At 37.5% G+C, this 16,913-nt stretch overlaps 1 protein-coding gene across 1 annotated transcript in view; it reads left to right on the top strand.

Annotated features, from left to right (window-relative positions):
• The window catches only part of Xirp2 (xin actin binding repeat containing 2), a 330,288-nt gene that overhangs the window by 214,850 nt on the left and 98,525 nt on the right, over positions 1-16,913 (top strand). Inside the window, exon 3 of the mRNA XM_036184478.1 lies at positions 2,330-2,483. Within this exon, the coding sequence (XP_036040371.1) occupies positions 2,369-2,483 (115 nt within the window). The 5' untranslated portion in view covers positions 2,330-2,368. The remainder of the gene's footprint in view (positions 1-2,329; positions 2,484-16,913) is intronic.

The raw sequence follows: 16,913 nt of genomic DNA on the forward strand, positions 1-16,913 counted from the left end.
AAATGTTAATAGTGCCAAAGTTGACAAATTTTTCACTTAGTTTCCATTTGACTAAGACCAGAAAGTCAAAATGTCCTTGGTGATCTGCAGGTCTTCCAGCCTCATGTTGTCTGTCAGACTCCTGCCAACCACATTTCTATGCACTATAATTTCTCCTAAAGTCTTCTCCATTTGGAAAAGCTTCATTCATTTTCAAAAGATTGACTATACATTATTTTCCCTGGGGACCTATTTGCATCAATTTCTCACTAGAATAATTCTCTTGAATTGTATAATTCTATGTATCTGTAGAAATTTTTATGCAATTTATTATACTTTGACTATTATCAGGATGGAAACCAGGGTAGTATTTCTTTCCATTTTTGTTTTAACCTCAAGTAAAATAAAATTAAGATGATAGAGTTGTTGAATTTGAAATTCACTACTTAGTCCCAGAAATGGCAAGGGGCTTGGTAAGGGAACTGTAGTTACTCAGCAGCCCAAGGGAGGCTTGACTTAAATCTCTTCATTGTCAAGGGTTTCATTTTTTTTTTCCAAACAGGCATGTATGCACTTATTTAAGTACATGGAGTCTTGCTCATAATAATTCAAGTAGAGTTCAGTGCATAAAACAGATAAAAGGGATTAATCCAGATCACAGCTTTGATTAGACACAGCTCAGTACAATCTCATCTAAGATAGTTTTTTACTATTTATTGTAGCCCTGAACAATATAGATCAGAATGACAGGGTATGGTGACTGAGACTCAGATATAGGCACGCTACATTAACATGTGGAATGTCAATGCCATTCTTTAACCTCAGTGTATGACACACTCTAAATACAGCAAATTCAAAATTGAAAATATCATTAGTGTATAAATCACTTTCAGCACTGGCTTAAACAATGTCACTGAATCACATTTTTATGTTTCTACATGAAATTAATATTATTCTTTCAAATAATCAATCTCAGTCCATAGACCATGTTCATCTTTCAACCCTTTTTCAAATCATAACATTTTTTCTGATCAAGAATATCATTTTGAAAAAAAAAAAAAGAATATCCTTTTGGGGTATTCATTTTTGTTTTGACATGGCTGGCATCTGCTTCAGCATTATGCATCAATACAAGCTCATAACATTTGGATATTTAATAATTCATGGAAGCAATGCTTTGAAAAATATAAACCTCTTTTTCTGGTTTCTTCTGTAAATGATTTAGTCCACATAAAGGCCACATTAATGAAGCCTATATACTACATATTTTGGGAGTATTTAATAATGAAATAAGTGTTATACAGAGGTATGATTAGAAAACATAGTAACACATTGTTTTTCCAGGTGGCTTGCTTTTCTTAACCATGGAATTAAAATTAAAAATTTATCTATCTGGGAAATGTTTTAACATTTTCAGCAATCTCTTTAACTTAACTCTTCCAGGACAATGTTTTAAAAGTAAAGGGCAGTTGCAGAATTGTTTGAATGTCTATTGTTTAGAAATATAGCCACTATTTCAAACATCTAAAATTTATAAGTAGTTATTAAAATATTGTCAGTGTGTTAATTGATTTAAATTACATAATTTTGTATTATTTTTAAATCACATAATTTCTAAATTACATGATTTTAAATTGTATAATTTCTTGAACTGTATTTATTTCCCATCTTCTATAATATTAATTCAGGTTATTTAGTATTATGGGCTTGGTATGTTTGCTTATATTACTCAATCTATAAAATATGGATTGCTAGATTCTATGTTTAAATATTTTTGCCTTTTTCTTTGGTAATCTTTTATCACTGCACACTTGATTACTATCTGAAAGAAACAATTTCATAATCTTTCTGATCTGACAAACTGTATTCACTATATGGTGGTTGAATGTGTTTGTCATTTGGGAGCTCTGTAATTGCTAAGATTATCATTATAGGGTGAGCACAACATTTAAAAAAAACTCATTTCCTTCTGTCTTTAGCATATAATTTTGATATATGGCTATTTTCTAAAAGTCTCTCATTGACATTTCTCAGACCCAGGAAGTTGCATCTATTAACATATATTACGCTGTATTGTGACCCTTATTTTCACTTTATGAGAAGGAGAGAACACATACATAAAAGAAAAGCTAATTCCGAAGTGGAACCCAGGGCGCAGAAGTAACTAAACGTCAGATGTGTGTTTGCAGTTCTTGGCAAAGTTATCAAAATTTCCCCCAAAGCATATTGGAAAACATCACTCATATTACAAATCCCTCTTTCCCTCATTCCTGCTTTCTAAACCTCTGAAAACCACAGCTGTTCCCCACTGATAGCTTTTAAAATGTATGCCTTTAATGTTTCCTAACAGGAAGTGGAAATTGGACGAAGTCTGTGTTCACCAACATTTATGAATCGTCCTGAGAGCCAGGCAGATGATTCTGTGAAAGATTCAGACCTGAAAAGTGAAGAAACATCTTTGCACAAGATGTCACCCAAGAGTGGTCATAACCACAGTGTTGAAGGTTAGCATAAATATCTTGATATATTTTCTGATATTCAACTTTGCAAATTGAGAGCTTGATAAATGAGATATATAAGTGTTTCAAATAAAATTATCAAGAAAAATGATGAAAACATGTAGAATAAAAATATAATTTAGGGATAAGCAGCACTCTATGCTAATGTTTCAATATCCATTGAAATGTATTTTTCAAGTCAACATTTTTTTTTCAATATTAGGATTTGAAACCATGAATTTTACCAGTATCTGGCTTTTCCTTTTGTGAAAATACAAAAGTCATTTTTTATTTTTGTCTGTCTGGGTTATAAAAAGATAAAATATATGTAACTGTCAGTACAAAATAAAACAGTAAATAACAATGCCCTGAGTATCTTTTTCAGACAACTAGATTAAATGCCTAATGAATTAGGAATATAAAGAGATGACATTGTAGGAGAAAAACACATAAATTCAGTAAATGATTTACAAATGCTATTAAATATTAGTAGCTCATATGTTAGCAATTGAACTGCTAATATATTTTTAACAATGATAATAATTTATTTAAAATTACAGTTGTCATTTATCAGTCATGATGAGACTTATTCGGGATTTTTTTCAGCCTTAAATCTATAATCCACAGTAATCCATACTGTGGGTTTTATATTATTATTGAAAATCATAATTATTCTTGCTTTGAGGCTGACAACTGGAATATGTACAACAAACTGTTGTATTTCCAGCTCCCATGAGCAATAAACTAGTCTACGGAATATTCCACTTTATAGTTTGAGGAAAAATTGAAAGTCTTTGCTTGAAAGCCTTTCTCTTTAAAAAAAAATTGTGGGTCATTCTATAAGCATCACCTAGAATGCTATTAGAGATGCAGAATTTTTGGGCACACAATAGTCCTACATGATCTTGAGTGGTTCTCGTACACATTAAATCTTAAGAAGCTGTATTCTGTGATAGTACAGGCTGATCCGTAGGGTAATTTGCATATGGCTCAGCCCATTATGTTTCCATTTAGCTTAAGTATGTAATTTAGAGTGGGCAGTGGGTGTGGGAAGAGTAAAGGGAGGTTTGCTAATGATGGATGGGTATTTAAATGCATACAAATTGGTATCTCCATCTCTATTCATTTTAAGTTCATTTTTATATACCCAAGTGATATCCTAATTCAATTAAGTATCAACCTTTAAGACTTTCCTCCTAGTGTATTTAGCCCATGATTAAACCACAGTTCGTTTGTCATTTGTATATAAGGGTAGCAATTTTTGTGAGTTGATTTTGTATCTAGCTAGTTTGCTGTAAGTGTTTATCAGCTAAAAGAGTTTCATGGTGGAATTTTGGGGATCATTTATGTTGCTAGCATATCATATGCAAAATAAAGATATTCTGCTTCTTAATTTCCAGTTTAAAAAAAAAAAACTTAAGCAGCACTAGGTTGAATGCAAGTGAAAGACAAGAAAAATAGATTAGCAAAGGTTCAAAAAGGAAACTTGGGAGTGGGGTAGGTTCTGCTATTGCTAGCCTATGGAGATATTAGCATGGGAGGGAAAACTGAGGCTGACTGGTGACAGAAATTATGAGACTGTCAACTCTGCTCACTCCATCTGCACACCATTGTGTTCTTCACTTCCCAAGCAAAGGCTTTCAATAATTTCTTGATTATTTTATAACCATAGAGATGGCATTTTGCAGGATTTTATTATTTGTTGTCAAGCAAGACAAATTTGCTTTTTAGTATATTTGATTAGTTCTTCCTGGATTTCATATACGATGTTTGATCCCTCTCCCCCAGTTCCGGCCAGATCCACTCTCCTTCCTACCAGACCAAGCTTGTGACCTTTTTTTGATCCCATGAAGTCAAATTTGTGTTGCCCAAATATTCTTGGATATGTGGCCTTTTGCTAGAGTGTAGTTAACTTTCTAGAGGCTAAAGAAGAATCTCCACACCCCAGAAGCTATCAGTTGACAATAGCTATCTATCTAGGAGTGATACTTCAGGTCCAGCTCTCTCGACATGCTGGGGTTTGAGGTCATAACAAGTGTGTGTGTGTGTGTGTGTGTGTGTGTGTGTGTGTGTGTGTGTGTAAATCCATACATGTATACAAACTTTTGTAATTACAACTACCTAATTTTATATATATAAAAACACATGTGTGATACTGGATACCTAATATCTTATAGTTTTAAATTTTAGTGAGCAATGTAATTGATAACTCCAGTCCTGAATGATGTATATGTATGTGTGTGTGTGTGTGTGTGTGTGTGTGTGTGTGTGTGTGTGTGTGTGTGTAAAACCTGATTGGTACTTGATAACCAGTGTATGCTCTTCCCTGGGGAAGGTCATTTCTCTAACTCCTGGCGTTCCTTAGCTGTCTCTAATTCTTGTGTAGGGTTGAGTTCTTTTGAGCTGATGCTCCCATACTCCAGCATGTCTATTGGTGTCACTCTTCTCCAGCTCACATTTGGGAAGCCATTTTGGTGAGGCACTATGAGAGTAGCTTCTGGTATTACTAGAAGACACAATCTCATAGCAAATTCCCTGGTCCTCTGGTTCTTAAATTCTTCCCATCTCCTTCTTCTGCATGTCCCTGAGCCTTTTGGTACAAGAGTGTAGATGAATTTCTAAAATGGTCTTTTTAAATTAAAAAAAAAAATATGGAGCCAGAAATGTGGGTTGAAGCCTTAGAGAAACCAGGGAAATATGGAAAGCCACCAGCTAACCTCACACAGCTTCCAAGGAGAGACTTCCTCTCTACCCAGGTTTATATGCCTTGCCTTTCTGCCTTCTCATTGGCTCTTAAACCAGCTACATCATTTCCTCTTCCTACACAGCTCAGTCACTCACTGCCTGTTTGTCTGGACAGACCTCCGGGTCTCTATGGTTGGTACTGGGATAAAGGCCTGTGTCACCACACTTAGCTATGTTCCTTAGTTTGGCCTTAAACACAGAGATCCGGCTAAGGGATTAAGGGCATGTGCTGCCTGACTTCTTTGCTTACTTAAAAAGGCTGGCCTTTTCCCCCTGATCTCCAGGCAAGCTTTATTTATTAACACACAAATAAAATATCACCACAATTCAGCACAAATCAAAGATCACCACACAGGCATATTTTCTAAATATATCTATTCATTGGAACGCTGCTCCACAATACTACATTTTGATTGGGTGTGGTTTTCTGTAGTAGTCTCTGTTTGTTGGAAAGAGAAACAAGAAAAATCTTTAATAAACCTTTCTAAAACCCAAATTGCTTCAAATTTCAGATTTTCAAATGGCCAAGCACATTTATTGTTTGCTTTTCTGTCTCTAACTAATGAACATAGTCAACAAATATATGATACAATATTGAGTACTATATGATAGATACTATGCTATCTTTTATTGTTGTTTGACAGTGTTATTGATTTACATAATGAATTTTCACCCTTTTTATCTTCTAGTCAATCCCTCATGTCCCTCTGTCTTCCACTGAAACCCTTCTGAAGGAGTCTACCTCCTCTTCCTCTGTCTTCTTTTCATGTATTACCCATTTATCTTTAATTAGCATTTCTTACCAGAGTGTGGATAGAAAGTTTTTTTGGTTTGGTTGCTTTTTGTTTGTTTGTTTGTTTGTTTGTTTTCTGGAGTAGGGGAAAATTATTCATGTCTCCAGGATTGAATAAAATGTCACTCCTATCAACCAGTATTGACAGCCAATAGTTCCCATGGATGGGTGGGACTTCATGGATCCTTCTCCCATCCATTGAGTGCCACATTTGCTTGATGTTTCCTGGGCAGATGGGTAACATATCTCTTATCCCTGTTCTGTCACAGATGAGAGCCAAGCAACAATTCCACCCAAGTGTATCCTAATGGAGCTGTAATATTACGAGGTTTACTTACAGGAAAACATGAATGACTCAAAAAGCAGCATCACTAAAACCCACACCAGTACACATGAAAACTTGCAAAGCTGCATCCCTGGAGCCACAGTCCAGTTTTCAGATCTTTCCAACAAACAGGTTCCTTTCTCCCATCTATGGTTTACTGCTTATTTAAACATAAGGCAGGGCCTCATTAGTCTTGTAAGTTCAGTGAGCTTTCTGAAACTTGTGAGTTTCATTCCCTTAAGGAGTCTTAAAACCTTCCTTCTTAGATCTAGGCAGCAATATTTTAATTTGGAGGAAATATCTCCACAGCAAATAATATAAGTGGAAGATTCCACAACTAACCTTATGAAATTATTGAAAATGTTTTATAAAATTATTTTCAAAGGTGTGTATTAATTGTATATGAAACATAAAGGCTTTTGTGCCTACATTTTGGTCCTATATCAAAGACGTCTCATTATGTACTTGTAAATGTTTTAAAATCTGGGAGAATATTCCCTAATCCATAACACTGTAGTCTCTAGAATTTCAACAAGGGTACAGAACCTTTATTGTGATAATACAAAAATCTGTGTAGACTATCTTTTAGATGCCTTCAACTTGTAAGTGGAATGGTACATAGTGCAAGTCTGGAAACCAAAATTTTATCTGTCTGTATGTAGGAAAAAATGATTCTATAGTTTTACTGGAAGAAGTGGGTAATGGTGACATGCTCCCTGGAAGACTGAGAAAAATGTATCACATGGGCCCAGACATTTTAGCCTAGCTTAGAAAATATCAGAAAATGACCATCTAAGAGACAGATATTTACCAAACAAAACTCTCTAAATCAAATGATACTCCAAATTATGTGGGTAATTAAATAATCCTCATCGAGATTATATTATCGGGCATTATTTATATGATAATTGCTTGCTTTTTACTTTTATTCTTTAAATCATAGTTTTAACTTTAATCTTCTAAATCATCAGTATGAAATGCTGACAGATAAAATACATATTCAAAGTCACTAACTCAGAACTTTTGTTACAAGCCTTGGGAATTACCTGCTGCATTTCTTTTTATTCTGCTTCATTACCACTAAACTCACTTTTATTCTTTTTTTTTTTAATTTATTGTATTTGTGTTTAAACCTGGTGGATTCAGTACAGGCAGCTCCAGTCCCCCACTTCCAGGCTGAGCAAAGTGTTGCCATTCATCTCTGAATGATTTTGCAAAATGAATACTTTGTTCTTGTCAATTTTATTCTATTTTTTAAATAGTGGGATTCTTCTAGATATTAATATTCCTAAGACATTTAAACAAAGGTTTTTATTTCATATCTTATTTGTCCTTTAAAATCATACATATTATAGTAATACTCATTAATAAGAATTTACTAAACAATTATAAGAACAATGTTTTATTTCTTTGTTGGTGTTAACTGCTAGTCAAGTAGCTATGATGCCTTTAAGAAGTAGATCATACTGAGATCCCTTTATGAAATCTATTGACCTTCCTAGTGAGAGTGCATGATCAGCACTGTTAGAGGTCAGTGTATTTCCAAGAAACTCACTGTCCATCTTCCCAAATGAAGTCAGTAAAATACTAGTTACTCATCTCATTTCCTTTACATGAAAATGTGCATTAAAAATTGTATGCAGGACTCCTGGAGCTCAGCCTGGTGCTTCTCTCATGATGGGGAAACCTCTAGAGACAATCAAACCAAACTAGTGGGAGCTCATGAAATTTAGAGCAACTGCTGTGGAGCCTCTATGGTACTGGACTAGGCCCTCTGCATGAGCAAGACAGTTGTGTATCTTGGTCTATTTAAGGGACCCCCTAGCAGTAGGATCAGGATCCATCCCTTGTACAAGATCTGGCATTTTGGAGCCCACTACCTATGGTAGGAAACCATGCACAGCCTTGATGTAGGAGGAGGGGCTTGGTCCTGCCTCTACTGAATATACCAGGGTCTGCTGATGCCCCATGGGAAGCCTTACCTTTTTAGAGGAGGGAATAGGGAGTGGGTTGAGATGGGGGTGGGAAGGCTGGTGGGTGGGAGAAGGAAAGAAAGAGAGATCTGTGGTTGGTATATAAAATGAAAAAAAAGTTGTATGCAGGTAAGTAGAAAGAGAACTCATTAGTAACATGGATAAATCAGCAGCGGCAATCCATATGTTAAAATGCTGCTTTAAGTGCTGCTGCTGATAGTCTCTTGAGCGCTTTCTCTGAGTTCCATTTGCAATGCACCAAAACCCAATGGCTAGATCACTGGAAGAAATGCCCATTGTTAGCCTTTTCATTTCTCGGTAGCACCAATTCTACAGCTTATTATCTTGATTATGTGACCTGTGTGGGTCAGAAAGGAAACCACTTCCTAAATCCTGAAGGTCAAAACAAAGTTAAATGAAATTGAGTAATAGGATATGTGAAAATTTATATATAAAAAAACCACCTTTATTAAAAAGACTTTAGTTGGAAAATAAATAAATTAGACACTGAGTCATAGAGCAGCTTCAGGGGAAGACCACTGGCAGGCAGCATTTGTTCAGTGCTAACTGATTCCCTCCTCTCAAAAACACCCAGAGCACAGGCTTTGAGACATCATTTCTGAATATAGTGTATTTGATCCAACATCCACCCCATACTTATTTCAGGATAGTTTCTTAACGATTCAGCTTTTATTGGAAATCTCAGGTAGTTTCCTGCCTTTTAAAATCTACATCATATATATTTCAGTAAAACAAAATATTGTACATGGGTCATGCAAAGTAAAGATCATTTTTTTCTTATTAGTTATCACATTCAATTGCTTTGCTTGGCCAATTTTGTTTATTTCCTTCTTTCCTTTTTCCTTTTCCTGGGTTCTGAAGATGGAACACAGGGTCAAAGGCATGCCAGACAGCAGTCTATATCCCAAGCCCTCTTAGTGCTTTCTTTAAAATTTCTTAAAATGGGTCACAGCCCGGGGCACCAGCCACTCCGGGGAAGACCTGCCCAAATGGCCCCAGGTTCTGACCATAGGGCAGGGCCCCTCATCCACACCTGGAAGGTTCCCCCTCTCCAAAAGCCTAAAGTGAACCCTACAACCTCCACACCCTGCCCCCACACACATCTGTCCGAGACCCCAGCCACTTCCTGAGACTTAGAAACCAGCAACTCCCTTTCTGGAGCAGAGGTGAGTGCCTGGGGTTGTAGCCAGAGAGGCAACCACCTCTGGGTCCCACCCCTGGGCACCAGCCATCCTGCAAGGACCTGCCCAACTTGGCCCCAGTTTCTGGCCATTCGTCAGGCCCTGCGGGAAGGCTCCCCTTTTCCAAGACTGCAGGCAGACCCTGCAGTCTCCACACCCTGCCTCTACACCCATTTGCCCTAGACCCCAGCCACTTCCTGAAACTCAGACACCAGCTCCCAGCTTCCATTCTACCCCCGAACTCCCATCTGGACCAGAAAGCTCCCAGCTAACATCTGGCCCGGAACTCCCATCTGGACCAGAGCTTCCATCCTGTCCTGGAACTCCCATCTGGACAAGAGGAGCTCCCATCTAGACAAGAAAAGGAGACCCCAGGGACTTCCTCAGACTCAGAGTCCAGCCCCCTAGCTCCTATCTGGCCAGCACTCTCATCTGGACCAGAGCTCCCATCTGGCCCAGAGCTTCCATCTGGACCAAAGAGAGGCTCCCGAAATCTGTCAGCTCTGTCTGGACCAAGTACACTGATAAGACCAAGAACAAACCCACGAGGAGATGGGCAGACATCAAGGCAGAAGTACATACAACAAAATAAAGAGCAATACAGCATCACCAGAACCTAGCAATTCTCCAACAGCTAGACCTGAAAATCACAGAATGGAAGAAGAAGAAGAAGGAGGAGGAGGAGGAGGAGGAGGAGGAGGAGGAGAAGGAGGAGGAGAAGGAGGAGAAGAAGATGATGATGATGAAGAAGAAGAAGAAGAAGAAGAAGAAGAAGAAGAAGAAGAAGAAGAAGAAGAAAACAACCTTATAAGTAACATCATGAAGAGGCTTGAGCCTTATATAGAAGAAATCAAAAATAAAGTGGAGGAACAGACAAACAAAAAATGGGAAGAACACTATAAAAAATGAGAGGAAAGGACAATTAAAGCAGAAGAAAACAATAAGTCCCTGAAAGAAAATCATGAAAAAGCAAGGGAAACAATTCAAGACCTAAAGAGTGAAATAGAAAAAATGAAGAAGACACTAACAGAAGGAATGCTGGAAATAGAAAATCTGAGTAAATGAAAAGGAACTTTAGGTGCAAGTATAACCAACAGAATGCAAGAGATGGAAGAGAGGATCTCTGGTGTTGAAGATATGGTAGAAGAAATAGATTCATCAGTCAAAGAAAACACTAAAACCAACAAAGTCATGACCCAAAATGTCCAAGAAATTTGGGACCCATGAAAAGACCAAACCTACGAATAATAGGGATAGAGGAAGGAGAAGAATACCAACTCAAAGGCATAGAAAATATATTTAACAAGCTCATAGAAGAAAACTTTCCCAATTTAAAGAATGAAATGCCTATGAAGATGCAAGAAGCCTATAGAACACCAAACAGATTAGACCCCAAAAACGTCCCCTCACCCACATATTAATTAAACAACTAAACATACAGAATAAAGAAAAAATATTAAGGGCAGCAAAGGAAAAAGGCCAAGTGACTTATAAAGGCAAACCCATCAGAATAACACCCAATTTCTTAATGGAGACTTTGAAAGCCAGAGAGGCCTGGACAGATATAATGTAGACACTAAGAGACCATGGATGCCAGCCTAGACAAATATACCCAGCAAAACTTTCAATCATCATAGATGGAGTGAACAAGACCTTCCAAGACAAAACCAGATTTAAACAATACTTATCCATAAACCCAGCCCTACAGTAAGCACGAGAAGGAAAATTCCAACCTAAGGAAGGCAGATACACCCATGAAAACACAGGCAATAGATAACACCACAGCAGCAAACCCCAAAGAAGAGAAGTACACACACCACCACCACCAAAAAATAAAAATAATAACAGGAACTAACAGTCACTGGTCATTAATATCCCTTAACATCAATGAACTTAATTCACCTATAAAAAGACAAAGACTAACAGAATGGATACAAAAATAGGACCCATCTTTCTGCTGCATACAAGAAACACCTCAAATTCAAAGATAGATACCTCCTAAGAATAAAAGGCTGTGAAAAGACTTTCCAATCAAATGGTCTTAAGAAGCAAGCTGGTGTAGCCATCCTAATATCCAGCAAAATAGACTTCAAACTAAAATCAATCAAAAGAGATGATGAAGGACATTACATACTCATCGCAGGAAAGATCCACCAAGATGAAGTTTCAATTCTGAACATTTATGCCCCAAACACAAGGGCACCCACATATGTAAAAGAAACATTACTAAAGCTAAAATCACATATAAAACCCCACACATTAATAGTGGGAGAGTTCAACAACCCACTTTCACTTCTGCACAGATAGGCCAAATTGAAACTTAACAGAGACATAATGGACTTAACATGTTATGGCTCAAATGGACTTAATCGATATCTACAGAACATTCCACCCGAACCAAAAAGACTATACCTTCTCCTCAGCACCCCATGGAACCTTCTCTAAAATCGACCACATACTTGGCCACTAAGAAAATCTCAACAGATACAAAACAATTGGAACAACCTCCTGTGTTCTATTGGACCACCATGGTTTAAAGTTAGATTTCAACAACAACAACAACAACAACAAAAACTACAAATATCCTACAATCTCATGGAAACTGAATAATGCTCAAATGAATCACCAATGGGTTAAGGAAGAAATAGAGAAAGAAATTAGACTTCTGAGAGATCAATGAAAATGAATACACCACATATCCAAACTTATGGGATACTATGAAAGCAGAGCTAAGAGGGAAAGTCATAGCACTAAATGCCCACATAAAGAAGCTGGAGAAATTTCAGGCTAGTGACTTGACAGCACACCAGACAGCCATTGAACAGGAAGAAGCAAAGTCTCCAAGGAGGAATAGACACCAGGAAATTATCAAATTGAGAGCTGAAATCAATAAAATAGAAAGAAAGAGGACAATACAAAGGATTAATGAAGCAAAGAGATGGTTCTTTGAGAAAATCAACAAGATAAACAAGCCCTTATCCAAACTAACCAAAAGACAGAGAGAGAGAGAGTATCCAAATTAACAAAATCAGAAATGAAAAGGTGGACATAACAACAGACAATGAGGAAACCCAAAGAATCATCAGGTCATACTTCAAAAACCTCCACTCCACAAAACTGGAAAATCTAAAGGAAATGGATAATTTTCTGGATAGGTACCACATACCTAAGTTAAATCAAGACCAGATAAACCATTTAAATAGTCCAATAACCCCTAAGGAAATAGAATCAGTCATTAAAAGTCTCCCAACCAAAAAAAGCCCTGGACCAGATGGTTTCACTGCAGAATTCTACCAGATCTTCAAAGAAGATTTAATACCAAAACTCTTTAAATTGTTCCACACAATAAAAGCAGAAGGTATATTACCAAACTCCTTCTATGAGGCTATAATTACCCTGATTCCTAAACCAAACAAAGATGCAACAAAGAAAGAGAACTACAGACCAATCTCCCTCATGAACAGTGATGCTAAAATACTCAGTAAAATACTAGCAAATGGACACCAAGAACACATCAAAACAATTATCCACCATGATCAAGTAGGCTTTATCCCAGGGATGCAAGTGAGGTTCAACATATGAAAGTCCATCAATGTAATACACCATATAAACAAACTCAAGGAAAAAAAACCACACAATCATCTCACTAGATGGAGAAAAGGCATTTGACAAAATCCAACACCCCTTCATGACAAAGGTCTTGGAGTGATCAGGAATACATGGAACATACCTAAACATTATAAAGGCAATCTACAGCAAGCCAACAGCCAACATCAAGTTAAATGGAGAGAAACTCAAAGCAAGGCTGTCCCCTCTCCCATACTTATTCAATATAGTACTTGAAGTTCTAGCCAGAGCTATAAGACAACTTAAGGAGATTAAGGGGATACAAATTGGAAAGGAAGAAGTCAAGCTTTCCCTATTTGCAAATGACATGATAGTATACATGAGTGACCCCAAAAATTTAACCAAGGAACTGATACAGCTAATAAAAACCTTCAGCAACAAAGCAGGATACAAGATCAACTCAAAAAAATCAGTAGCCCTCCTATATACAATAGACAAATAGGCTGAGAAGGAAATCATAGATACATCACCCTTTACAATATCCACAAATGATATAAAATACCTTGGGAGTACTCTAACTAAGCATGTGAAGGACCTATATGAGAAGAACTGTAAGTCCCTGAAAAAAGAAATTGAAGAAGATGTCAGAAAATGGAAATAGCTCCCATGCACATAGATAGGCAGGATTAACATAGTAAAAATGGCGATGTTACCAAAAGCAACCTACAGATTCAATGCAATCCCCATCATATTACCAACACAATTCTTCACAGATCTGGAAAGAATAATACTCAACTTCATATGGAAAAACAAAAAACCCAGGATAGCCAAAAGAATCCTGTACAATGAAACAACCTCTGGAGGCATCACGATCCCCAAACTCAAGCTCTACTATAGAGCTACTGTAATAAAAACAGCTTGGTATTGGCAGAAAAACCAACATGTGGACCAATGGAATCGAGTTGAAGACCCTGACAATAAACAGCGTGCCTACAAACATATAATTTTTGACAAAGAAGCCAAAAATGTACAATGGTAAAAAGAAAGCATCTTCAACAAATGGTGCTGGCATAACTGGATGTCAATGTGTAGAAGGCTGCAAATAGATCCATATCTGTCACCGTGCACAAAACTTAAATCCAAGTGGATCAAAGACCTCAACATAAATCCAGCTACTCTGAACCTGATAGTAGAGAAAGTAGGAAGTACTCTTGAACACATTGGCACCAGAGATCACTTTCTAAATATAACACCAGTAGCACAGACACTGAGAGAAATAATCAATCAATGGGACCTGTTGAAACTGAGAAGCTTTTGTAGAGCAAAGGACACAGTTAACAAGACAAAGTGACATCCTACAGAATGGGAAAAGGACTTCACCAACCCCACATCTGACAGGAGGCTGATATCCAGAATATATAAAGAACTCAAGAAATTAGACATCAAAATGCCCAACAGTCCAATTAAGAAATGGGCTATAGAACTAAACAGGGAATTCTCCACAGAGGAAGTTCAAATGGCTGAAAGACATTTAAGGAATTGCTCAACATCCTTAGTCATCAGTGAAATGCAAATCAAAATGACTCTGAGATACCACCTTACACCTGTCAGAATGGCTAAGATAAAAAACACAGAAGACAGCTTATGCTGGAGAGGATGTGGAGCAAGGGGAACTCTCCTCCACTGCTGGTGGGAATGCAAGCTTGTACAGCCACTTTGGAAATCAATATGGTGCTTCCTTAGAAAATTGGGAATAAATCTTCCCCGAGACCCAGCTGTAGCACTCTTGGGCATATACCCAGGGAATGCTCAATCATACCACAAGGGCATTTGCTCAGCTATGTTCATATCAGCATTGTTTATAATAGCCAGAACCTGGAAACATCCTAGATGCCCTTCAACTGAAGAATGGATAAAGAAAATATGGTACATATACACAATGGAGTACTACTCAGCAAAGAAAAACAATGACATCATGAGGTTTGCAGGCAAATGGATGGATGTAGAAAAAATCATCCTGAGTGAGGTAACCCAGACTCAGAAGGACAAACATAATATGTACTCACTCATATGAGGATACTAGATGTAAAACAAAGATGTCTAGACTACTACACAACTCCATGGAGGCTACCTAGAAAATGGGACCCTAGGAAAGACACAGGGATCCCCCAATGACAGGGAAATGGAAGATATCTACATGAACAACCTGGACAACAGTGGGAGTTATGAAGAGCAAGATTTGAGGGAAAGAAAGCTTAGGGGAGCAAGAGATCCCAGCCGGATCAAGAATAGAGAGGGTGAACAAGGAATAACAGACCATGATAAATGAAGACCACATGAGAACAGGAATAGGGAGAGTGCTCGAGAGGTCCCCAGAAATCCACAATGATATATCCTCTGTAGACTGCTGTCAATGGTCGAGAGAAAGCCTGATCTGACCTAGTCTGGTGATCAGATTGCTAAACACCCTAACAGTCGTGCTGGATCTCTCATCCAATAACTGATGGAAGTGTATGCAGAGATCCTCAGCCAGGCCCCAGGTGGTACTCCAGGTGTCCAGTTGTTGAGAAAGAGGAGGGACTGTAAGAGTGTGAATTGTTGAGACCAAGATTCCAAAAAGCACAGGGACAAATAGCCAAATGAATGGAAGCACATGAATTATGAACCAATGGCTGTGGAGCCCCCAGCTGGATCAGGCCCTCTGGATAAGTGAGACAATTGAATAGCTTGAACTGTTTGGGAGGCATCCAGGCTGTGGGACCAGGACCTGTCCTTAGTGCATGAGCTGGCTGTTTGGAACCTGAGGCTTACTCAGGGCACTTTGCTCAGCCTGGAAGGAGGGGACTGGACCTGCCTGTACTGAATCCACCAGGTTTAAATGAATCCCCAGGGAAGTCTTGGCACTGGAGGAGATGGGAATGGAGGGGAGAGGATAGGGTGAAGGTAGGTGTGGGGGCAAGAAGAGGGAGGACAGGGAAGCCATGGCTGATGTGTAAAATTAAAACACAAATATAATATAAAAAATTTCTTAAAATGGATTCATCTAAAGTTTTTGTTTTGTTTTTTTGTTTGTTTGTTTGTTGTTTTTACTAATTTCCCTATGTACATTTAAGTCACTGTCAGATATAGTCAGTGAGTAAATGCAAATATAAGAGTGAAATCATGGACCCAGTCAGAAGAAATAGCTCAGAGTTGGCTATTCCTAGCAATAGATAATGAAAGGTCTATTCATGAAGTATTCACATGGTAACTACAAGTCAGTACTTTGGAATGCTGGAAAGTGTCCACTGGTTAATAATCAAACCCAGGAACTCATTCTGAGCATGTACATGGTCATACTTAATTTTAAAGAATGATGCCATCACAACAGTTAGCACCCATAAATATCCCTTGAAACCATCCATTCATGCTTAAAGTTACAAAAAGTTAAATATATTTTCAATATTTGGGTGGAAGAATATAAGAATTAAACATTTATTGTCCACTCACTGCTCACTAAATAAACATTTTCAGTACCTATATATGCCAGGTACTATGCCAGGTGTTTGTAATATGAATGGCTGAAACAGAAAATGAATAAAATAAACACCCTTTTACATAAGTTTAACAGCAGAGAAGACACAATGGATAACAGCAATAAGAAAAAATGATCTATCAAAATGATAGAAATATAAAAAAAGGAAACCAGGAGCAATGGGAAGAGGCATCATTTAAATTAGTATGTAATAATCATCCACAGTGAAAAATGGCATTTAAGCAATGGCTTAATTAAGATATTTTGGTTTTATTCGCTTAAAAATTATGTGACTTCATATGTTTTTGTAGACAAAT

Source organism: Onychomys torridus, chromosome 4 (assembly GCF_903995425.1).
Source record: "Onychomys torridus chromosome 4, mOncTor1.1, whole genome shotgun sequence".
In the NCBI taxonomy this organism is placed as follows: domain Eukaryota; kingdom Metazoa; phylum Chordata; class Mammalia; order Rodentia; family Cricetidae; genus Onychomys; species Onychomys torridus.